The sequence below is a fragment of the Pipistrellus kuhlii genome, unplaced genomic scaffold, assembly GCF_014108245.1.
Source record: "Pipistrellus kuhlii isolate mPipKuh1 unplaced genomic scaffold, mPipKuh1.p scaffold_m20_p_13, whole genome shotgun sequence".
NCBI lineage: Eukaryota > Metazoa > Chordata > Mammalia > Chiroptera > Vespertilionidae > Pipistrellus > Pipistrellus kuhlii.
In genome coordinates this window covers 12,086,559-12,111,496 of record NW_023425438.1, presented here as the reverse complement: position 1 = coordinate 12,111,496, position 24,938 = coordinate 12,086,559, and the positions used below count along the sequence as shown (strand labels likewise).

Sequence of the window (24,938 nt, the reverse complement as noted above, 5' to 3'; positions counted from 1 at the left end):
AAACAGGCCTCTGATATCGGCTCCCACTTCAAGGGCCACCTCACACTTACTCATGTCCTGCTTATTGCTTATCTCATGACTCTGATCCTCTCTGTCAGATTAGATAGGGCACCTGCACTGCTCTGAGCAGCCGAGACACTTGCAGGCTGATGTCCACCTTCTTTGGGCACTGGGAGCTGAAACGGGTTCATCAAATTCGGCCTCGTGCCATCACTGCCTCCTTACTGTATAAAAGAGGGAGAGGGTTACTCCTGGTGGTGGAGGCAGTGCTGATGGCCGGGGCCTGAGAAGCACAGTGTGGAAGACTCTCTTGCACATCCACTTGTCTTGCACCTTCTAACTGTCACCACAGCAATGAGGACAATCTGAGGGCAGAGAACTGGCTCTGGGTTCCAGTACAGGCTTTTGCACTTGCAGGCTCTGTGTCACTGGACGAGCTAATGAACTTCTCTGTGCCTTGTTTATTTGGATATGGGAAGTGATGAAAGTTATAGCCCTACCTCCTGGAGTTGTTTTGAAATCATAACAAATAATAAGTATAAAGCATGTGTGATAGGATCGGCATGCTAGAGTTATGCGTTCCGTGCTGCCATTGTTTTCATCTGATGACAGGGAGAGATACATTCCTGCAGGTTACAGTTATTGATTACCTACCTGCTCTACGCCTCTAGGACTCAAGGTCGTTGAGAGCAGGAACCCAGAGTAGGTATCTAATCATTATTTGTTGAGTGACTAAATGGGTGGGTGGGTGGAATGGGTGGATACCAGGCATGGGAGGCAAAAACATCAATAAAATACTCGCTGGTCCTAAGGAACTTGGTCTAGTGGAGCCAAGCTGGACTATTGCACAAGGGAAGATGTTCTGGAATCAAACTCTGTGGAGCTTTCAGGGAGCAGCTAACTGAGGCAGGAGAGAAGGAAAGACTTCCCAGAGAGTCCCCAGGACCTCAGCCCTGAAGGATGCCTGAGGTTAAACCAGGCGGATGGGAATGTGGGGAAACGGAGGAAAGGAAAGGAAAAGGGAGAGTAGAGGTAAGAGCTTGGGCAAAGAGATGGAGGCATGGAGAGTGCAGAGCATTAGGTCAATTCTTAGGGTTTTGAATGACTGGGACTGCGTAGACCATGCTAAGAAGGATGGATATTAATCCATTGTGTGGATATTAATCAGAGTAGAAATGTATTTACTATTCAGCAAATATTTATGAGAATCTACTGTGTACTGTTCTCAGCTTTGGGGCTGTAGCAATACCCAAAACAGACTTTTAAAAGAGTGCTGATTTCTCTGAGAATTTGGGCAGGGGAGTGGCCTGATTGTATTAGGTTGAGAGAGAGAGGCCCCCAAGAAGCTGGGAAGGAAGCCAGGGCCTGAGGTGGTGATGCTGTGAATACTGCAGTGGTCCAGGCAAGAAGAACCTGGCCTGGATGTCAGCTGAGGTGAAGGGACCAGAGAAGAGGGGACAGGTTTGGAAGCATTCAGAGAAGATGTTGTGGGCACCTGAATCTGTGTGTTGAATGAGAGGAAGAAATCTTAAAAGATGGTTGGGTTGCTATTTTTTTTTTTAATATTTTCCAATTTTAGAGACCCCACGCCTTACCCAATTTCAACATATCCCATTTCTCCTATTTCTCTGTCTTGTTTCAGGTGAGAGATGGAACGGAATTCAGGTGCCCTTCCATGGATCCCTCCAACAAGATTCCCACCTCAGGTACACGCTTGAATCAAGTGATCTGTGAGCTTGTGGGAGGCCTGGACTCGTCAGAGTAAGGGCACCCGTAGAGTCACAAGGGCTTTGCACACAGCCTGAGCTATACCCGGGAGGTTTTTCAAGGACAGTAGCAATAGCTCTGCATGTGCAGGAATGCCTTATTTTATTGCGCCTCACAGATATTGCATTTGTCACATAATTGAAGGCAATACCCTCCCCCAGCAAAAGAGATGATGACTCACTTTATTGCGACACTCCCTTTATTGTGGTGCCCTGGACCCATACTCGCAATATCCCTGAAGTATGCCTGTATATTTGTAAGTTCATGCCTGTGTTTGATTATTCTTTAACTGAAATAAGATATGATGGGATGTGATGTGATAAGATATGATATGTTCTAATGTGATGTAATATGATACGATCAGAAAGCATTTATTAAGCATTAACCGCGTGCTGGGCCATATTCTGCAGAGCTCATGTTATTGTCCCTGCCATCAAGCCTTGATAAGGTGATTTGCTCTCCAAAAAGCAAATGTACCTGGAAGCAGAAAGAGAAGTAACTAGGCCACAGTCCCTGTCAGAGCGACGTGCAGGACACACATTCAAACCCCACACAGAACAGGAAAGCTGTCTTACAAATGTGTTATTTTTGCTGCTGATATTTCTAAAATGTTGTTGGATATGAAAATGAAAGTCATGGAATGTTCTAGGCAGAGACCTTGCCACAAAAGGGGAGGGGCCGAGCCTTCTGCTCCAGGCCTGTGAGTCTGGGAGTGATGGCTGTGTGTGTGACTATGGGAACTCACAGGTGGGAGTTGGGGGCGGGGAGTATATGGTGACCCAGGCAACTCCAAACACCAGCCCCGGAACATTTCTGTAGCAGTGAGATGGGGTCCTGGAGGGTGACTCATTGGTTCATTGACTTGTTCACTTGCTCATTTATTGTTGAGATGTTGTGTGCCCTGCAGGGTAGACAATTAAGTCTGGAGAGGCCGCACTGTCTAGCAGGAATCTCAGGGATGAAAATCTTTTTTTTTTTTTTTGAGAACTTTTTTTTTAATTAAGATATTATATGTGTACATACCTTACCAATCCCCAACCCCACCCCACCCCACCCCCATTCCCAAACATGCCCTCCCTCCCCATAGTTTTTCCTCCATTGGTTATGCTTATATGAATGCGTACAAGTCCTTCGATTGATCTCTTATCTCCCCCAGATCTCCCTACCCTCCCCGCTGTAATTTGACAGTCTGTTTGTTTCTTTACTGTCTCTGTATCTATCTTTTTGTTCATCAGTTTATAATGTTCCTTATTAAGGGATGTAAATCTTTATTTAGGTTGCCTCTTTTTGCTGATTGTTTAGTAGAACAAATAAATATCTGGCTATTAGCCTACCTCCCACACATGTCTCGACCCTATGCACTCTATTTAAGCCAAATCTCCCACAAACTTTGGTGTATAACTGGCTCTTGTACTATAATGCAGAATAAGAAAATAGGTGGTTGAGTTACATTCTCTCTCTCTTTCTCTCTCTCTTGCTCTTTTAGTCTTTGACTTTCCCCTCATACAGTTGGTGACAACCCACTTCTCTTGGTTAGTTTATTAGCAGGATTTTTAGCAGTAGAAATAAGTTATTAACTTCATATGTAGGCCCTCAGAGTTGCTATCTATGTGTCTATGTATAGAGAGAGCAGAGGAGAGGAGGAATATCCATGTTTTAATAGCCATAGTCCTTTCAGTGAAATGCTATCCGTCCTCTCATTAATCTTATCACTCTGCAAGAATGATCTACAAAGTGTTTTTGCAATCTGCCTAGATTATGCTCCTGTCATGACAGTGATAACCAACCAATCCATGAGTGCATATCTCAGCATCTAAAAGCCACATAAAATCTGAGCCTCCTCCTCATGCCTTGACCCCAGGGATTGGTATTCCCTGGCACTTGAACGTGTAAGTGCCAGACATCTCAGGGCCTTGAGATCTGAGATACGCTGGTGATAGGGGCTGTTTGGATAAGCAGATGGGCAGATTTAGGCTGGCTTGCTCTAACCAAGCGGGCATGGGGCGGAAACACTCCCCAGGCAGCGGGGCAGGAGGGTGGGGCTGCGCTCACAGATCAGTACTGGGTCCCACCTGGAAAATATTATTTAGGCAAATGACCACTGCTAACTGGCCCATAATGAAAAACACACTTCAATGCTGTGCATGACCTATGACTGGACATTTTAAGCATGTGTGTGACTTATAATGGAGTAGGCAAATGGACTTAGCACAGGGCCACGTTATTATTTTCTCTTGATAATGATCATCTTTCTGGTGAGGTCGTTCACTTTTCTAGAGATCACATCTACAATTTCTAATCAAGATGAAGGCATCTGATACATACTTATAACAGGTTATCTTATCTTTATATCCCCAATGACTCAGCACCTGGTAAGGACCCATGCATGTTTGCTGAACTAATCTGAATTATTGAATATTTCTAATTCAGCAAATCAACAACTTCTCAGTGTAGAAAAAGACCTTCAAACCAACTAGACCAGTGGTCAGCAAACTCATTAGTCAACAAAGCCAAATACCAACAGGACAACGATTGAAATTTCTTTGGAGAGCCAAGTTTTTTAAACTTAAACTTCTAACACTACTTCTTCAAAATAGACTCACCCAGGCCATGGTATTTTGTGGAAGAGCCACACTCAAGGGGCCCAAGAGCCGCATGTGGTTCTCAAGCCACAATTTGACGACCAAAGTATCTCCTGTTCAAACCATTTTTCTTATAAAATAACTGTTTTGCCCTCAGAGTAATTTTCAGAAACCTTTCTTAGCAACTCCCCCCCCCCCCTGCTTTTTTTTCTTTCAACCCAACCCAGAGACAACACCTAGCTAACCAAATGTGATGGTTCCTAATAGGATACTGCTTTCCTCAACAGGCCAGCCAGAGCTCCTGGCAGCCTCACCCTCATTCCATGGGAGCCCCCAGGAGATAAACCTCTTCCACTGGTCTATGGGCTTCGGGTGAGATGTATAGGGTTGATGTAATTTTTATAACCAATTGGAATTTGATAGCCAACGGGTGGGTGGATAAATGAATGAATGGATGCAAGCCTTTGATTTTTTCCTCCCAGTCCGCTCACCTGTGCAGTTTGCTAGGCACTGTCTCCTGTGGGCTTCACAACTTCATAAACACTTACATCATTTTACATTATTCCACGACCCTGTCCCTAACATAGTTGGAATAACTGAGAGAAAAGGTGTTGGGGCCTGGTAGCTGGCTTAAGGTTTTCCCAGTGAGAAAAGGAGTCGCATTTTGCAAACAGAAGAGTGGCAATGATAAGGAACCAGAGGGACATGGCTCATTGGCTGTCTTTTGAAGTTAAAGTCAAGCTTCAAATTCTGTGCAGGGAGAAAACTTATAGTATTTGGCCCAGCTGGCTTGGATCAATGGTTGAGTGAAAAACCTATGAACCAGGAAGACACGGTTCAATTCCTGGTCAGGGAACATGCCCGGGATGTAGGCTTGATCCCCAGTGTGGGGCGTGCAGGATGTGGCCCCTCAATGATTCTCTCTCTTCATTGATTGTTTCTCTCTCTTTCTCTCCCTTCCTCTCTGAAATCAATAAAAATAAAATAAAAAAATAAAATAAAATAAAAACCAGTGTATTTGAAAATGGGGATCCACAAAGCTCATTATATGCCACTGTCACCAACAGTGTGATTCAGAACCATTCATTCATTTAAGCCATTGGTTTCTTTCTGAGTCCCTGATATGATTTATTCTACCCATTTGGCTAAAACGAGCTACAGGAGGTCCTCGGGTTATGTCCGAGATCCGTTCCTACGGAATGTTTCGCCGTACGTCGGAACCCACCTACATGAGCACCAACGCCACTCACATGAGGGCACATCTACAGCAGTAATGAAGTGGGACAGTAAAAAGAATTTAAAAGAGAACAATTCCTGACCTTTACTTGCGGTAAATAAATAATAAAAAACATAAAGCACATATGTACATAGGTCGAAATGACAGAACTTTTTTTTTTTAATAAATAAATGGGAGATGGCGATGAAATGTAACCCGAGGACTGACTGTACTCAAAAGCTGGTGTGAAAAATGCCCCAGGGCACAGCACTGAGTGGTCCCTAAGGCTTTCACTGCATTGGGACCAGCACTGCAATGTCCAGTGGAGACCCTGATGCTGTTTGTGTAGCCACTCGCTGCTCTGGGTCTTGCCACTTAATCCAGCCTGTGACCAGGAAGTCATGATGCCCCTCAGGGAGGAACAGCCTGCTTGCGCCTAGGTAAGACCAGCCTGCTTGGCAAATTCAAACTCACCCCGAGACATCTGGATAAATAAGAGTTTCCCTTCCCTGTAGTTTCCATAATTTTAGGCTTGGAGAGCTGTCAGATCCCTGACACAGAGCCCCTTTCTTAGCCTGGCATTGACCATAACACTTTTCTTGGAGCTCCTACTATGTGCGAGGCACATGTTTTATATAAACTCACACTGAAGCACTTCAAAGGCAGTAAACAAGGACCCCTCTTATTCCAGCAGTTTACCACCATTGAAGAAGTCTTTACATAGGTCCCCAAAATCAGAGAGCTTTTGTTTCTGAAATGGCTCCACTTGGTTAAGTTGTTGGATTTCACAAGACAAAACTCCAAAGTGCCAAGCCTTTCTCCTGGGTGTAACTCTTCATGTAAAGAGAGTAGTTTCCCCAATTCTTCACTCCTGCCTACCCTTTCCTTGCTATTCATCGTATTTCCTCATCATTCTGATGGCCTTCTGATAAGAGGTCCCCTCTGAAGAAATCTTGATGAGCTAATGATGTGTTTATCAATTCCTTCCAAGGTGCTGCACAATTTGTACCAGATAATGCTTAGCTAATCAGTCCGCACAAACATAATCTTATCTTTAAATAGTTCTTTTCCCAAGGAGAGCCATTGCTAAAGTGCTTGCTGTGTTTCCAGGCTGTGTCTGTGTTGTACATGATGCTATTAACAAAGCTCAAATCAAGGTCTACAGATATGAAACCGATGATACGTGTTGGACTCTATCTTAATAAAATCCCAGATAAGTCAAACGCCTCCCATCTAGCCTTGGCTCATTTGGTTTCTTATCTCTTACAGGAAATCCTTTAGGATGACCAACGGGAGAAGTCCCCTCCCCTATCACACATAAATTAATCTGTCTACACGTGTGTATATACACACATATGTATGCATGCATGTGAATGTGTATTTTCTGTTTGCTATAAATTTTGGAGACAGGAATGGTTGGTTTCAGCTGCCTCTTGATCAAATGAAAATGTGATTTTGATGCAAATATATATCCATTTCTTCCACAGGTGTCACCCCAAGGGTTTCCCCTAACCTTTTTCCTTTAGAGTTTCACAGAATTCACTGTGTTACCCATTACGCCAACAAGAATATGGTGATTAACTCTCATCAACAGGAGTTAAAAATCAACCTTCTGGTTTCTTTGATGAAGAGGTCGTTTTGAAGTTCTTAGGCTCAGCCTCGCTAATGTGTGCAGCTGGCTTTGTGATTTGATATTGTTTCTCCTAACCACATATCCTTGGGCACACCGCAGACCTACCAAATCAGAGACTCTGAGGGTGGGGACCAACCATCTGTGTTTTAATAAGCTCTCCAGATGGTCGATGCGTGCTCACATTTGAGGACCGTGAGCCTATATATTCTGCATACGCACGTTCACAACGGTGTACGTGTTAGTTTGCCTGCTGTCAGGGAAGGGCAGGGACTTCTATCATGAGAGCGATTCCTCGGGGGTGGCAGGTCCCGATCTGCAGACAGCACAGACGTCAGTCAGGTAGACAAGATGTCTCCATGGAAGGAAATAAGACATGGATATACCGAGTGTTGATGCTGCTTCCTCCAGAGGTGTCATGACACAGCCACGATTGGGATGTTGATGAGTGAAGTGGGCTTTAGGTTGTCCAGCTGTGTCAAAAGCATCTTTTTCCTGGGTGTCACTGTGTATTTATAAAGTGGCCTGCCAAAGAAGAGCTGTAGAGAAAGCCTCCTTGCACACACATTTCAGTCCATCTGTTTTAAGCAATGACTGCTGAAACAACAGGCGTCTTCCCTCGGGGAGTGGGCCCCTCCCTGGCACAAATGCTGTTAGACTTCTCTGAAGGCCTGAAGGCTGTTTGACGATGTAGCTCGGCCTTGCACTACCAGAGATGAGGAGGGAGGCTCATCTAAGAGGAATGTGGAGCTATGGCAAAGTCAGCATAACTGTGGGACAAGGCACTCTAGGGGAACGGGAGATACTGGGGGTAGGAGGAGGCGAGGCTTGTGATCTGAAAGGACAGAGCTACACAAGGCAGAAAGAATCTTAGGTGTGGTTCCAAGCATGCACTTGGACTCGCATTCCTACGTGTATAAGGTGAAGGGGTAGATAAATATAGTGGCAGATATACCCATGCAAGTTAGTCTGTATACATGCAGGGTGGGGCATAAGTAGGTCTACAGGTGTGAGTGTGCAAAATACAGAATTTACTCTTGTACTATTACATATTAATTATCATACTTCCCATATGAACCCTGGTTAGCAAAATTCATGTTTGCCAGGCATAAAAGGCCTGTGGCCCTAATCTACTTTCCAGCATTATTTTTGTTAGTCTTCCATACTGATCCCTTAACCAAACCGTACAACTATCTGTTCTTCATAGGCATCCCAGGCCATACCATACCACATCCATCCTGTATGCTTTCCATCGCCTGCCTGGCTCTCTCTCCATCTCATCTCATAATGTCCTGAGGCTTAGTTCAAACACCACTTTCTCCATGAAGCCTGCTCAGAACCACCCACCACACCCCTAGAGGTCAATCCTCCTTCAGCTCCAGCACTTCTTATCACTTCATACCTCTCAGCTATTACATTTACCAGCCTATCAGTTATTGTAACCATGGCTGTTTCCCGTTCCTCCTCAGCCCATGAGGTTCTTGAGGCCACCTAACTTTTCTGATCACTCTGTAGTCTCAGGGCTTCCAGCCACGGCGTGGTGTTGAATATGTCTGTCGTGTGAGTAGGTAGCTGCTTAGCCACAGCACAGTATGTGCATCCCAAGAGATAAAACATAGAGTCAGGCTGTGGAAACCAGTTGGGTGGTTCTTCAAAAAAACCATGGTATCATATAACCCACCAATTCCACTCCTAGATATATATCCAAAATAATGGAAAACAGGCTTTCAAATAGACACTTGTACATGAATGTTCATAGCAGCACTGTTTACAATCACCAGAAGGTGAAAACAAACCCAAATGTAAATCCTTCAAATGATGGACAGATAGACAAACAAAATATGGTGTGTCCATGCAATAGAATATTATTCAGCTGTGAAAAGGAACAAGGCACTGACACATGCTATAACATGGGCAAACCCTGAGAACATGCAAAGTGGAAGGACCAGACACACATGGCTGCAATCTTATGATGCCATTTGTAGGAAATGTCCTCAAGAGGCAAATCCAGAGACAGAAAGCAGGCTAGTGGTTGCCAGGAGCTGGGGGGAAGGAGCGATGGGGAGTGACTGCAAAGGGGGCAGGTCTCCTTTGAGAGGAAAATGTTTGGGAACACGAATATTTAGTGCCACTGTGACAGTAGCACTAAATGCCGCTGAATTGTTGACTAAAGTGGTTGATTTTATGTTGTAAGAATCTCACCTCAATTTTAGAAAATGGAGGTATGAAAGCATTTCCCATCTTCACTGTAGAGAAGCTGAGCTACTCTTTTTAGCAGGATGATAGGAGTCTTTGCCCCGAATGTGACCAGATCCTAGAACAGAGTCTGTGTTGGCCGTGAGTCCACCAGAGTTCCCTCCCTTGTCCCCATGTCTGGGGCCACTTCGTGCCCTGAGGATGATGCTCACCTGTGGCCTCAGGTTTCCTCAAAAGCCAGCAGACTCCCCCTGCAAGCGGGGCCACCTCCAGCCCCGCGCCCTGTGTCCAGGTGCCCCCGGAGGACCTGCTGTTGCTGACCCTCCTGGCAAGGACGGGCCCGGACTCTCTCTGTCCGAGCTGAACTGCTGTGGAAAGCAGACTTGCGCCCCAGGCTCCCGGGAGGCAGGAACCCCGATCTTCCATTCACTCCCACTTGGTTCTCAGTTCACAGGCTGAAGCCCTCAGACATCAAGGTGATCGCAGCCCTGGGCGACTCCCTCACGGTGAGTGACCCTGACTGTGGAGGGGAGGGAAAGGAGCAGGTAGGGCCTGGCCTGGGGTCATGGGGCGACCGCAAGAGAAAGCCTCACCCCTGGCTCTCAAGTGCTGCCATCTCAGGTCCCGATCGCCAGTCCCTCTACATCCCCGTGCTCCCTGGAACCCGGCGTTCCTTGCCCATCTGGTTTTCCCACCTACACTCTGCACTCCCATTCATTCTTCTCCCTGCACTGGGACGAAGGAGAGAGCAGGAAGTCGGGGGATCCCAGAGGGAGCATCTGGGGCAGAAGTGACCCAGCCCAGGTCGCACAACGGAACTGGACCGGGTGCCCCACCCGCAGAGCTGCCGTCCCTCAGAGACCTGAGGCTTTGTCTGTCCACGTGGCAAAGCTAAGGGAGGGGCAGAGGGATGAGACAGGAGCAGTCTGATGAGGGGTCTGGGGGTGAGGAAGTGGGTCAGTGGGAGAGAAGCCCCTCTCTGCAGCCTCTCCCCGTGACTCCCAGGCCCTACAAAGAGCTGTCCCTGAAAGCCAGCACAGGTTCTCCGAGAGCCTGCTTAGGGGGGGTCCCTGAGGTTCCCCTACAGAAGCTTCCATGGGCCACGAAGTTTCAATCGCATTGTACGTGCACGCCCACACCTGGTATAATATTTTGTGGAAGAGCCACACTCAAGGGGCCAAAGAGCCGCATGTGGCTTGTGAGCCTCAGTTTGCGGACCACGGCTCTGGGAAGAAGGAGTCCCCAGGAATCCCAGCCTGTTTGGGATTCCCTGGGGAGGCCGCACTGAGGGCGACATAACCTGCAGCGGCAGAGGACTTGGGCACCAGAGCAGGGACCACTGGGGGGAGAGGGGCGCTCTCCTGGAGGCCCGCCCTCCTCCCCAGGCTGCCGGGAGCCTTCCGTGTGCCCTCGGGCATGGCCTTGCTCAGAAGCAGCAGCTTTAGGCGAGGGACGTCCGCCTGCTGAGAGGGTCCCCATGGTGGTGGTAAAAGACCCTGCTCTTCCCTCAGCCGAGGGGTAGGCATGCAGCCTCTCACTTGATGGCCACTTTTCAGCCGTCTGGGTGAGGCACCGCCATATAGAAGAATGGTGATATGCTTCCTTCACGCCAGATCTCACAACTTTTTTAAATGAAGAAAACAGGCCCTGACATGTGTCCTTTTAGGACATGGACGTGCAGCCTCATCCTCGAGCACCTGGCTAGACCAGGGACACCTGCTTGGCCCGGGCAGGGCTGCTTGGGGTGCGCCGAGCGGCGGACAGCCTGGAGTCCCAGCAGGAATGGCTGCTCGGCTCTGAGACAGGAGCCATCGCACTCTGGGTTCGAGAGAGGGCCCAGGCGTCCCGAGCAGAGCAAGGCGCGGGCTTCCGGCCAGCGGACAGGGACACTCACCGCCGTGTTGCTCCCTTCAGGCAGGCAACGGGGCCGGGTCCACGCCCGGGAACGTCCTGGACGTGTTTACGCAGTACCGAGGCCTGTCCTGGAGGTGAGTGAGGTGCGGCCGGCCCCCGAGACCCACTTGGATCCCTGCCCCAGTATCAGGAGGAGCCCTGGGCAGCGTAGAAAGTCATCCCTCCCACAGAGGGATGTGCCGTCTCGTATTTTTCGTGAGAAACTTCTGGGTTGAATTCGAGGAAGGTATTCATCAGCTTTCCCTAACCACTGCACTTCCTAAAGCAGGGCCTGGGACCGGGAGGAGCCGTCTGGGGGAGACACCAGGGAAATGTTTGGGGTGGAAGAGCTTCTCCAGCTTCCAGTTCTCCCCGTGGGAACGGATCCCAGGCAGAGGCAGTGGTCTTTGGAGCCAGAGTGTGTCTGGAACCCTGGCTGCCCAGCTCTGTGCAACCTGGGCAAGTGACCTACCCTCTCTGAGCTCGTCCCCTCATCTTTGATAATATTGTGTGAGCACTGTCGGGAGGATTAGAACCGAAGCTCCCGGCGCCATGCCTGGCACAAAGTAGGTATAAATGGTAGCTGGCATCCCTATGAAAGGATTTTCGGTGGACAGGTGAGGAACGCTCAGAGAAGACAATGACCTGTCCCAGATCACACAGCCAGGTCAAAGGCCAGGAAGTAGTGTGGAGGCTTGTGGACACTTCACACGGCGGCTTCCCCCATTGCCCGATGCTTCCTGCAGGCTTGTTCCTGCCCCGACTTGAACCCAGGCGAGCACAGGCCTGGGGGTTGCTCAGCCTGGAATCCGGCCTCCCTGGCACCAGCTGGTGTTGAGTCCCTGGCATCGTCGCTGGCTCGTTAAGCCCCACCCACTTGGAGAGCCTTTTACAAGTTCCCAGGCGTGTTGGCAGAGGAAGAAGGACTATGGGAAGCAGGGAACCCAATAAGCTCCGGAATGGTGCATGTTTTCATGCCTAGAAACGTTTACTTCCCCAGAATGTTAGAAGTGCTTGGGAGCTGGTGCTCTCTCGGTTCAGACACCTTGGAAAGCGGGTTTGCCCAAGCCCAAGGGGAGGAGAACATGGAGGGCAAACCCTTGCACTGTGTTCTCAGTAACAATAGCCACGCCCAGCCCCTGGCCAGGGGGCAGGACGGGAGCTGGGGAGAAGGGGATCCACTTGGATCCCTGCCCCAGTAACATTCAAGGTAAAATGTGCAAAGTCAGCCATGACTGTTTCTTGCTTAGATGTTCAGGTTTGCGGGGGAGAGGGGAGAGGCGTTGCTGTAGTCTGGTTTGTTTTTCAAAGTTTTTTTTGTTTTTTTTACTGAAATCATAAATGAAAGACAGGCTCCAAGCCCCCTGGGTGTTTCTCAAAAGATGAGAGGTCTGTCTTGCTAGCGTCTGGGTGTTTTGGCATCGCTGGGTTTTCTAATCTTCATTTTCTTTTTTTTCTTTCTTTCTTTTTTTTATTCCCACAACACAGCGTGGGCGGAGACGGGAACGTCAGCAGCGTCATCACCCTGGCCAGTGAGTACTCGCTCCCTCCCTCGGGAGTTTAGGGCGGGTTTGCAGTCACCCTGCGTGTGTCTTCCGCGCCCCCTGGTGGCGGCCGCGGGCATAGCAGGGGACCAGGTGGCAGGAGGCAGCCGCATTGGACAGGGGGCGCTGCTTCGCCATTGTGGTCGCCCTGCTTTGCTTCTGGAGAGTGATAAAAGCTGGGAGGTGGTTTTTCTTTTCTTTTGAGAAATTGTATTTGTCCAAGGAAGAGAACACGAAAGGAAAAAAAAGACACCTCAGGCCAAATCTTAGTGCAAGTCATTATGAAGAAATGATTCAAGAAGGAAGGAAAGGAAACCCATCTCTGCTATGGCCTATCCAAAGAGCAGAGCACCTCACCTTTCTGCCCAGCAGTGATGGAGGCTAGGGCTGCATTAGGCACCACATGCAGGCATTGAATTCCCAGGTGCCGCTTTAGGAAACGCGTACTGAGCGATAACAAAGAAGTTACCTCGCTCAGGCTATGCGAACACAGTCGCCTTTGGAGTTTTCTTTCAATTATTTCACCCACAGCCTGCTTGCAATGATGTGTTCAAGCCTGACTAGGTTCTCTGAAAACCTTGTCTTACTCATCTTTTTATTCCCCTTTGTGGGTGCACATCACCATGCTGGTTCTTAAGGATACCTGCAATAAATGTTAAAAATGAATCCCCCCCCCCCCCTAAAATCTATAGCTAATAATTATACCTGAGAGGAATTCCCTCGGTCCAGTTCTCATTTACTCTTCCTGTAATATAGGCCTTTGTCATCTATCTTTAGCAGCTAGGAAGTTATTTGAGCTCTAAATCACTAAGAATTTGGGGATTGCTTCATCTCCACATAGGCAGAGTTGATTGTGCTTCACCTTGGTTATCTGTTTCTGCTATTTATAAATCCTGTTGAATTTAAGCAGGTACAGTCCTATGGCACAAGGACTCCCTGTCTTCTTTATTTCTAGATCTACACACGAGAGCTATAAATAGCCTCCCTATTGCTAGGAGATGCTTTGGGTTGCTTTTGTAAGTGTGATTGACTGGCTCTGAGCTGGCCCCGCCTATACAATAGCTTGCTGGGCTTTCTAATTCCCACACTGTTATCATGGATAACATAATTGAAAATCAACAGGCCCAAGAGCTTTCACCAAAGAGACTGACAAAGGATTGAGACTATGTCACCCCTCAGGTGGACTCTCTTTACACACTTAGCCCATGCGAAGGCCATTCAATGGGGAGGGGGGGGGGGAGTTAGTCCTTTCAATAAATGGTACTGGGGCAACTGGACAGCCACATGCAAAGGATGAAGTGAGACCCCTACCACACACCATACACAAAAATCAACTCAAAATGAAATGCAGACCTACATGTAAGAGCTAAAATTAGCTCTTAGAAGAAGATAGAGGAGCAAATCTTCATACTCTAGTTTAAACAATGCCTTTTTAGGTATGGCACCAAAAACACAAGTGACAAAAAAGAAAAAAATAAATATATTGGACAAAAGTTAAACACATTTGTGTTTCAAAGGAAAAAGCCCAAAGAAAGTAAAAGACAACCCAAAGAGTGAGATAAAATATTTGCAAGTTATACATTTGATAAGAAACTGTGTCTAGAACATATAAAGAACTCTTATAACTCAGCAATAAAAAGACAACCCAATTAAAAATGGGCAAAGGCAACACTATGGACGTTTTTAATATTATTGAACTGTACACTTAAAAATGGTTAAGATGGTAAATTTTATGTTAGTTTTACTGCAATTTTAAAAAATTGGGCAAAGGATTTGAATCAACATTTCTCAAAAAGAGATATACACATGGCTAATACGCATCTGAAAAGATACTTGATATCAGTGACAGTCAATGCGAATCAAACCACATCATTTCACAGCAACTAGAATGGCTATAATAAAAACACAGCAAATAACAATAAGTATTCGTGAGGATGTGCAGAAACTGAAACCCTCATACGATGCCAATGGAACATACAATGGTAACATCATTGGAAAAAACTCTGTGAGTTTTTCCAAAGATTAAACAGATACCCAGCCATTCTACTCCTAAATCTGTACCCAAGAAAAATCCAGGCAAAAACTTGTACACAAATGTTTACATTTGCATTATTTGTAATGGCCAAAAAGGTGGAAATATCCAGGTGTCCTTCAGCTGATGGATGAACAAGTAAAATGTGGCCTGTCTGTACACGGGGATATTATTTGGCCATAGAAAGGAACGAGGTGTTGACACCTGCTGTATCGTGGGTGAACATTGGAAGCACTATACTAAATGAAAGAAGCCAGCCACAAAAGACCTATTGTGCTGTATGAATCCTTTTATATGAAATGTCCTGAATAAGGACATTTGTATATAGAGAAAATAGATGAATGGCCGCCTATATTTGTATATAGGAAAATAGATTAATGGGTTGGAGGGAACGGAGAGTGAGTGACTGGAGGGAATGGAGGGTTTCACTTTGGGATGATGGGTACAGGGTTTCTCTTGGGGGTGATGGAAATGGTCTCAGGTTGACTGTGGTAATGGATGCACAATTGCACTAACGCTATTGAACTGTATACTTTGAAATGGTGTGTGCATTATCCTAATAAAGTTATATACTTGGGGGAGGGGAGGGAAATGATGGGAGAAGCACTACTCAGACTCACGTTTATTCAGCAATCATTCATTGTAAGTGGCTGGGAGTGCTGCCCAAGCTCTGCTTGGCTCTGAATATCACTGGCGCTTAGTAGAGGAATTTGAACATTACTTGGGGGTGGGGTGGGAGACTCCTGAGCATGACTCTTCCTTGTATTTCCAGACATTCTCCGGGAATTCAACCCAAACCTGACAGGCTTTTCCGTCGGCACTGGGAAAGAAAACAGCCCCGGAGCCTTCCTAAACCAGGCTGTGGCCGGAGCCGTCTCTGGGTGAGCAGGGGAGCCCGGGGGTGAATGCAAGGTCTCTGGGGACCTAGTTGGGGGCGTGGCCTAGACTGGGATATATGACAGTCGGGGAGGCTGGTCCAGGGGGAGGGTCTGAGGGTCAAAGACTGGACGAGATGGGCTCTCCTGAGGTATCCCTCGCTGTGGGACACAGAAAGCTGCTAGCCTGCCTCCAACTCCACCCCAGGGACTCGTCACAATTGACCCTGATGCCAGGTATATGCTTTGAGCAAATTCCTTTTCTCCTCTGTGAATCTCATGTGACCAGAGATTCCGTTTTTATTATTAATTTATTCATATTTTACGCCCTCTTCTCTGTCCCTTCCTCAGACATGCTTGTTGGGCTCTGGACTTCACATGCCCATGTCAGGAAGGCACCCTAGAATGAAACCTTAGCCCCACGGGCCTTGGGGCTCTTTCATGCAAGTAATGCATTTGCCCAAGCACACCCTGAGTTGCAGGGAAGAGTGAGAGATGATTATCCCCGTATCACAGAAATGGGAGCACAAAGAGGCCAAGTGGCCTAGAAAGATGCATCAACTCAATGACATGGCCTGCAGGGTTATCCGAGGTTTGATCATCACCCCTTACACCGGTACAGCAGAGCACAAGTTACACAGTGCCTCTGTTACTGTTATTCTTTGTGTTCTGCACAGTAACTGTGAGTTGGACAAAGCAGAGGGTCAGATACCCATGTTTTCTTAATGATGATACTGAGGCTCAGAGAGGCCAATGAATCACCCCAAACTCTGGCCCCACATCTGATAATTTCAGACATTGAGATGAGGAAATCGGGCCTCCAAGAGGTTGCAAGGCTTACCCAGAATTCCTGCCCAGGCTGACTGGTACCTGGTTGATAGTGACTAAGACCAGGCCAGTTGGGCTAGCAGCTGAAAGGAGGAGGAAGACTGCTCGTGTTTCCTACAGGGCACTGTGCCAGGGACTTTACTGGTGATGATGGTGATGATGATAGTACAAATATTTCAGTGGATGGTTTATAATATGGACACTCACCATGTGCTGTTCTGAGATTTTGTTGTTGTTTTTTTTTTTTATATTTCATTGATTTCTTTACAGAGAGAAAGGGAGAAGGATAGAGAGTTAGAAACATGATGAGAGAGAAACGTGGATCAGCTGCCTCCTGCACACTCCCCACTGGGGATGTGCCTGCAACCAAGGTACATGCCCTTGACTGGAATTGAACCTGGGACCCTTGAGTCTTCAGGCCAACACTCTATCCACTGAGCCACACTGGTTAGGGCTGTTCTGAGTTCTTTATGGGCACCGTATTTAATCTTCCCAGTGACTCTGTGGAGAAAGTATGCTTACCATCCCTGCCTTACAAAGGCAAGAACTGAGAGTGGGCAAGGGTAAGTTCTAGCCAAGGTCTCCGAGCTGGCCAGTGGTGGGACCAGCACTCAAACCCATGCTGCCTGGCGCTCATAAGGGCTCTTCCTCCATGGGTCAGTTTTGACCATCTCACTTACTGCTCCCAATGACCCTCTAAGATTGGGGATTTATCTCCATGTTTGCAGGTTTTTGTTTGTTGTTGTTTTTTTGCTTTTGTTTTACTAGGTACATAAATCACATTCCCACAGTTAGCAAGAGGTAACTAAATGTCATACCCACGTGTGTCTGGCTCAGCTATGTCACCTTGAGAGTGAGGGCCCTTTGAGGCTGAGGTCACGGCAGGAGTCATGCATGACACCAAACACTCACATGCAGCCTCCATGTGCCCTGAGTGAGCATGGCTGGGGGAGAAAGTGTATAATCCAGTCAGGAAACAAGTCCTCCAGTGGTCCCTGTCTCACCGTGGAGTGTTCCGCTCATCCGTAGACATGACGCCCCCCCCCCCCCCCCAGCTCTGAGATGGCATGGCCTTCAGTCCAACTTCCCTGCTGTTTATTTTGTTCCTGTCCTCTGCTGAGTCCCCTCCCAGCCCAGCTTCACAGTCCCAGCTCCTCACATGACTTCTTCCTGGGTCTGCCCACAGGGATCTGCCTGCTCAGGCCAGGAGGCTGGTGGGCCTGATGAAGAATGACACGGTAAGTCTCGGGGAGGAGCCACCTGGGGCCACTTGAGGTCAGACTCCCCAGAGCAGGGATTGGACGGGAGAAATCCATGGAGACAGAGAGAGTCAGCTTAGGAGGAGGACAGGGCCATGTGGAAGTCTAGAAAGTCCACCTTTTGAAAACAACAACAAAAAAAACAACAAAAAAACACACAATGATTTAGTATAGGGGTGTCGAACTCAATCAGAGAAGGGGCCAAAATCTAAAATCCAGCCTAAATCGCGGGCCGAATGGTTTACTGAACAGTCATAAACTGTCATTGTGATGGAAACGCAGCGGAGTGCAGTGATGACAGCGTGGTGCGGGCCACATTGCAAGGCCTGGCGGGACGGATTTGGCCCGTGGGCCTTGTGTTTGACACATGTGATTTAGTACCTCTGACCTGTGACCTATGACCTCAGAGCCCCAAAACCAATAAACAGGAAACATCAGTGTCCTCTAAACCCTGTGGTGTGTGAGGACCCTCCCCTAAGAGTATTCAGCACTTTGCATTTTCCTTGATTTGACTCTGGGATAAGGCATTTACTTGTTTGTTTGTTTTCATTTCAGAGGGTAAATTTTGAGGAAGATTGGAAGATTATCACCGTGTTTATAGGAGGCAATGACCTCTGTGATCACTGCAATGATCTGGTAGGTCCCAGGCCCTTAACTCAAGACACACACAACCCCCCCTCCCCCCCAGGGACGGATTTCCACCACAGGTGCCTGGAGCAGTGCTGTTGGGTTGGGACTTGGGGCTTGTGGTTTGGCATGGATCCAACCTTGGAATAATCCCAAGACTGAGTGGGCATTGACCTCCAGGATGAGATTTTAGCAGGACGAGCAGCACTGCCAATGAGATCAATCCTCATTAGGTTTCTGTGGAGGAGGCCTGATCCTATCATTCTATAATAGAAACCAAGATAACATTCCAGTGCTCCCCAAACCTGGCATCTCTTTGTAAGTCAGCTCCTTTCTCCTGGGTTGAGCAGCCTCGCTTCTCTGCCTTCGTGCCGTCAGTTGTATGGGAAAGTTGATTTCCTAATGCAGGCACTTGGGCAAAGTCCAGAGCCCAGTCATTCTAGGCTGATGGGAAGCCCAGGAGCCAGGCGGCTGCCCTGTGGGTTCAGTGCCTCTTCCTGGAATCCCAGGTTCTCTGAGCTGGAAGAAACCCACAGCAATCCTGACCAGTCTCCACCCACAACAAAACCGCCTTTCGCAGAATTCAGTGGTTGAACATTTCCAGTGATGGGCAGCTTTTGAACTTGTAAGGCAGCCCTAAGTAGTATTTGGCGTCGGTGTAAATTGCTTTGTGTTAAGCCCGAATCTACTTGGTGATATACATACCAATGGTGATATCTATGCTGGGCACGCCTCTTCTACACTCAATTCAGCTGACTTTCTTTTAAGTAGGTTTTTTTTTTAATTGTGTAAGTAATACACACAGAAATCATATCAAAGCCCAGAGAAAATTATGTTCTCTGTACCATATTTACAACATCCAGAAATGCCGTTGCTAACATTTTGATATGTGCCTAGCATTTTCTGTAACTATGGAGAAAATGCTTTCTTATTTTCTAAAACTGGTATCAACCTGAAAATATTGTTTGGTAACCTGCTTTCTTTCTTTTTTTCAATAGCAACACATTGGGAAGATATTCCTATATCAATATTTAATTCTTAGTTGCTGTATAGTAGTAGCCCATCATATAGATTGGCCATAATTGAGTACTTAGCTTATATTACTTCTGATTAGGCCTATTATATATAACACCAGGATAAGCAACCACCTTTATGTACATCCAGAACTATTTCCTGATATATTATATTCTGAGTAGTAAGCTCTCTAAGCAAAAAGATATATATATTTCTCCCCACCCCCCATGTTTTATTATGAAAAATTTCCAAACATATTGAGAGGCTGAAAGACTGGTGCAGTAAGTGCCCATAAGCCCACCACAGAGACTTTAAGGTTGTTAATACTGTGCCACATTAACCTATATCTGTCCATCTATCTCATTTGGGGGTGACTCTGCATATTTTTAAAGCTTTGTGTACATATTGCCAAATGGCTCCCAGAATGTTTATACCAATTATGCCTATTTCTCCCTATTCCAACTGGCAATGTATGTTATTTAATAACTGCTAATCTGATCAATGAAAAAAAAATTGTATCATTTTCAAATTTTGCATTTATTTACTTTCTAGGTGAGAATACATTTTTATTTCCTTTGTTTGAATATCTCCTTTTGATAAATTCTACATTATGCCCTTTGGCCATTTCCTATTAAGGCATTTATCTTTCTTTATTGATTTACAAAAACCCCTTATGTCAAGTATACTAACCCTTTTTCATATATGTTGCCTATTTGTTGCCTTCCATTTAGCTTTGTTTACAGTGTTTTCTGATAAACAGGACTTTTTTTAAATTTTATTTCTAGTATCGTTTGCCGGGCACGTATTATACGCCAGGCATGGTACTAGGAGCTAAACAAACAAGTGAAAACACAGTCTCTGTCCTCAAGAAACTCCCACCGTCAGGGGAGGATGACACAGGCAATTCACCATAACACAATTGAGAAAATCCCATGTGTGGGTCTGGTGAAACACTGAAGGCAGAATTGCCCTGGGAACTTGGGAATTTGGCATGGGGTGGGAGGAGTGTCAGAGTTTATACAGACTTAGGAGACTTCCCAGCTGGCACTGAAGGCTAGGACATTTGTCAGGCAGAAATTTAGGAAGCTGAGCAAAATTTAGGAAGTGGTGAGTCTTGCTGTGGCCCTAAGAGGTGACCCTGCTCCCAGGCCCCTCCTTTCCTGCATTGAAGTCCTGGCATCTGGCTTTTTCAAGCTCTGATGTAAGGGGCCCACAGTGGAGCCCTGGGGCTCTGGGGCCGGTGGGGAGGTGGAATCATGGGCCCTCCACCACTTCACCACAACTCTGATTAGTTTGGTAGGGCAAGGCTTTTGATTAGACTTCATTCAGAAAGGATGCCACTGCTTTAAAAAAGTGTAAGGACCACACCGAAATCAAGAGAAAATGACCATTCAAGTATGTTTTTGCCTGCGAGAGGGGTTCACAGGACCCCCTTGCCCTCCATTATCTCCTGGAGTGACTTGGTTGGGCTGTGGATTCCCTGGCACATGAGGTCCGGTGGGGAATCTTTTCTCTACCAAAAGCCATCTGAATATTTATAACAGATCATTGGCAGGCCATACAGAATTAGCAATTTAAAAATTGGCCTGCTCTATTTGTTCAAACATTTCATTAACTCATCCCTAATGCCTCGGCAGGGCCAGACCAAATGATTTCTTGGGCCTTAGATGGCCCCCGGAACGGACCTCCCCCACCCCTGCCTCAGCAGAAGAGGTCAAGGCAGAGGACCAGAGGATGTTCAAGCTGCAGGAGCTCTTAGGGGTCCTCTGCTCCAACACCCATTATAGAGGGACCCGGAGATGGGTTGTGGCTTAGCTAAGGCCCTGCATCGAGTTGATAGGACGTGGATCTAGAGCTTTCCATCGCTCCATGGAGGAGAAAGGGTACTTCCCCTGCAGAAGAAAGGGGTCATGAAAAGCCTGAGGCTGTAGGGTTGGTATGGAGGCTTGGGACCCCAATGCAAACCTATGCTTCAGTGGTGCCCATTCTGGCTGAAATATAGGAAGGAGGGAATCCAAGAGAAGAAGCCGCCTGGTCTGCATAGAGATTGGGTGACGAATGGTCTGAGATGTTTCCTCTTCCTGCAGGCCCGCTACTCCCCCCAGAACTTCACTGACAACATTGGGAAGGCTCTGGACATCCTCCACGCTGAGGTACCGGGGCCGGGTCACGGGGCCTCTGTGCAGCTCAACCACAGTTCTCCTCAGGCCTCAGACCAGCCTGGAGGCGGCTCTGGCTTCTGGCTGAGGTGCCTTTTCCTGGTGCCTTGACCTGGAGACCAGAACGACCATGCTGTCTGTCCTGGTCCCAGCAGCCTAAACACATGGGTGTCGATGGGGAGGAGGAGGGAGAGGCAGGGAGAGGCGGTGATGCAGGAAGTGGATTGGGCCAGATGGAAGGCCATGGGCCTGACAGCCAACAGGGGGGCTGCCCAGCCTCCAGCCTCTCAGGGACTGGTCTTGCCTTTGCTCAGGTCCCTCGGGCGTTTGTAAACCTGGTAAAGGCTATGCAGATCGTCAACCTGAGGGAGCTGTACCAAGAGAAGAAAGTCCCCTGCCCACGGCTGATCCTCAGGTAAGCTCCTGCTCCTGCTCCTGCTCCTGCAAGGGACATAGCACCCTGAGCAGAAAGTTACTCTGATGAGTTAGGAGAGCCCAATGCAGAGTGTGAGCAGTGCCAGGACCGCCCCATTTTCTAGCCTGACAAGGTCTAGTGGAGGAGACTCTTATGACCTCAGCTACCCTTGGAATATGCATTTGCAACCTAACATGCTTCTGCTGTCACGGCAGCTCAGGACACCCTCCATCGGCCAGGGAGGGAAGAGTTGAGCGTGAGTCATGGGGGCCTGTGCAGACCTACTTTTCAGTGTATGCAGAGCGCCCCCTTCCCAGGGCCCCATCTCTAGGACAGAGGGAGCCTCTGTCTGGCATGGTGCTCCAGGCTGGGTGCTCACAAACGTAGGGCTGTTGTCACTTGATGGGAAAGAAGGTGCTCCAATCAGAACCAAGAGGGCCCAGAGGACAGAGTCTTCCCCGGAGAACGGACGCCCAGCTCCTAGGAAGCCAAACAGAGGGGGTGCCCTCTCTGGTATCCCACGTCTGCATGACCCTCAGGAACAAGATGTCCTTCTAGCCCGAGCACAAGGCCTCCTCTGGACCATCCACTGAGGTCATGGTGGCTCTGCCCATCCCCCAACTGCCCCCAGCTCTGTAGCGCCTCAGCATATCACATGGTATTTATTCATGTGCCTCTCCGCCACAGCCCTGAACTCTATGTCTGAGTCACTGCCAGCACAGCACGGAGGCTCAGCGGCTGTTGGCTGAAGGGCTGAATGAATAATTCACAAGGTCCAGATTTGCTCGTTGAAATGAAGGGATACTTGGCTGGTCCCCTGAAGATCCATGCCAAACCTCACCTCAGGGCCCAGACTGCACAGGTCCCCCCAGGAGGCCTGAGGGAGCTGAGATCAGGGGGGCGGCTGCCGGATGACACACGCCTATTAACACAGCCGGTGTCAGGCGAGCTATTTTCAGCTACTGACGCATCCGCTGGCTCCCACTTTCTCCAGTCCCCGGGCCACGTGGGGTTCAGTGTTTTCATTCCGTTTCAGAGCAGCTCACCCAAGAGCCTCTTGCTGCCAATCATGGGCAGGGTTTTCAGACAATTAAAGCTCAAGGTTCAGAGCATTGCATTTGCCAGGTTCATTTTCAAATCTGATGGCCAACTCACAGACTGTGGGTTAGACAGGTTCAAAGTCACCTTGTCCTGCCACCTGTCCAGTGCACTGCCTTCTCTGCTGCTCCGTCTCAGCAGTGGGTGCTGAGTCTAGACTGAGCTCCCCACACTAGTATCATCTTATCCCCCTGGACAAAAAGCCCAGATCAGAGCTGCAGACTGGACAGAGGCAGTTTCACCAGGAATTAGGAGCTCAGGTTCAGACCAGACAGACTGGAGTTCAAGTCCTAGCTCTACCCTTTATATCCATGTGACCTTGAGAAAAATCACCTCAGTTTTTTCCACTATAAAATGGGGATAATGATAATAATTCTAGAATAGCTAAAGAGAACTGAACAGGTTAATACTCATAAGACTTTTGGCACAGTAGCTATTCAATATGCGTTAGCCATTATTATTATCGGTATCACTATTGTTATTGAAAAGGAGGTGTTCTTTACCCGTACTGCACTGTCCTCAGGCAGTCATGAGGCAACTCCACTCTGTAAAAATCATGCCTGCGGATCTCAGAAGTGACTGTCTCATCTTCACGAGCAAATCCAGGTCTGGGAGATTTTCTCAGTTCCATCTGGTACACCGGACAGGTTAGCCAGTCCTTTAGTACAGACTCCTGACACCTCCAAGCTGAACAGATTCCGAATCTCAGGCCAGCATTTCTGCACCATGCACTCAGACCGTGACTTGGTGGGGTGGGAACCTCTTCTGTTTGCTCTGCAGGAATCTGTGCCCCTGTGTCCTGAAGTATGATGATAACTCAACAGAGGTTGCCACCCTCATCGAATTAAACAAGAAGTATCAGGTGAGGCGGGCAAGGGCTCTGGGCTGCTGTGGATTTGGTTGCTCAGGTTGGAAAGAGATTGTGCCAAAGTTATTGTGATCCCAACCGGGTGTGAGGTTACCTCTGACCAGTTTGCATATTGAAAGACATCCTGCAAGACGGGGGTGGGGGTGGGGGGGACGACTGTGGTTTCATTTACTTTATCAGCTATGGAGTCACATAACTGAACACATATCACCAAGTCTCAGTTATTTCCAGTTGTCTGTGCAGAATGGGTAGGAGCCTCTGACTCCCGGTAGGAAACTATTTCCACCAATGGAGTCTGGAGGATTCCGTGAGAGAACATGCATTCCCCGTGTCCTCCCCTCCTGGGGGAATGAGTGTTACTGGGGAACATGAGGAGAAAAAAAGTCAGCAGGTGGCCTTCAGACATCCTATGGGTCGTTCATGCCTGGCCTTTCTCCATCAAAACTTTGATCAGAGCAGCAGACTCCCCTGACTCTATTTTGTCTTTCCCCAAAATTAATTGTCCGGTCACTCCCAGCCTGCAAACATCGTCCAAAGTGGGTTCATCCTTCAAGTCCAAGGTCTCCTTAGAGTAGAACCACTTCTCTGCAGACCCTTTCAGGAGAACACCACCTGCCAGGGGTGTCAGGGCTCAGGAGAAGGATCTCTCTCAGGCTCTGACGCCATTGCTCAGCCCTCTGTGTGACTGCCCTCTGCACCGCCCTCTCTGTGAGCAGGCGCCTGGTCTCCGAGGCCGGCACCAGGAGAGGGAAGGCAGTGGAGATGATGGCCGTGAGAGTAGACCTATTCCAGGTGGGGTTCTTGGGTGCAAGCTACAAAAGCTTGTGCCATTCTGGTTGATTGAATCAGATTTATCATTTCATCCAAATATTGGAAAGAGCTAGAAAGGTAAGGTCAGAGGCCAAGCCACCAGAATCATGGGGTTTTAGGGACTA

General features: G+C 47.9%; 1 protein-coding gene and 1 long non-coding RNA gene across 2 annotated transcripts in view; one reads left to right on the top strand and one right to left on the bottom strand.

Annotated features, from left to right (window-relative positions):
- The window catches only part of PLB1 (phospholipase B1), a 116,059-nt gene that overhangs the window by 41,659 nt on the left and 49,462 nt on the right, over positions 1–24,938 (top strand). The window contains exons 17-26 of the mRNA XM_036434892.1: positions 1,643–1,706; positions 9,839–9,897; positions 11,306–11,379; positions 12,773–12,816; positions 15,633–15,741; positions 17,750–17,801; positions 18,378–18,458; positions 21,551–21,616; positions 21,937–22,037; positions 23,916–23,997. Coding sequence (XP_036290785.1) covers positions 1,643–1,706; positions 9,839–9,897; positions 11,306–11,379; positions 12,773–12,816; positions 15,633–15,741; positions 17,750–17,801; positions 18,378–18,458; positions 21,551–21,616; positions 21,937–22,037; positions 23,916–23,997 — 732 coding nt within the window. The remainder of the gene's footprint in view (positions 1–1,642; positions 1,707–9,838; positions 9,898–11,305; positions 11,380–12,772; positions 12,817–15,632; positions 15,742–17,749; positions 17,802–18,377; positions 18,459–21,550; positions 21,617–21,936; positions 22,038–23,915; positions 23,998–24,938) is intronic.
- LOC123652206 lies at positions 15,677–17,948 on the bottom strand. The gene is made up of 2 exons (XR_006741381.1): positions 17,748–17,948; positions 15,677–15,737 (listed from the first exon to the last, which is right to left on the bottom strand). It is a non-coding gene; the product is annotated as an uncharacterized LOC123652206 (long non-coding RNA).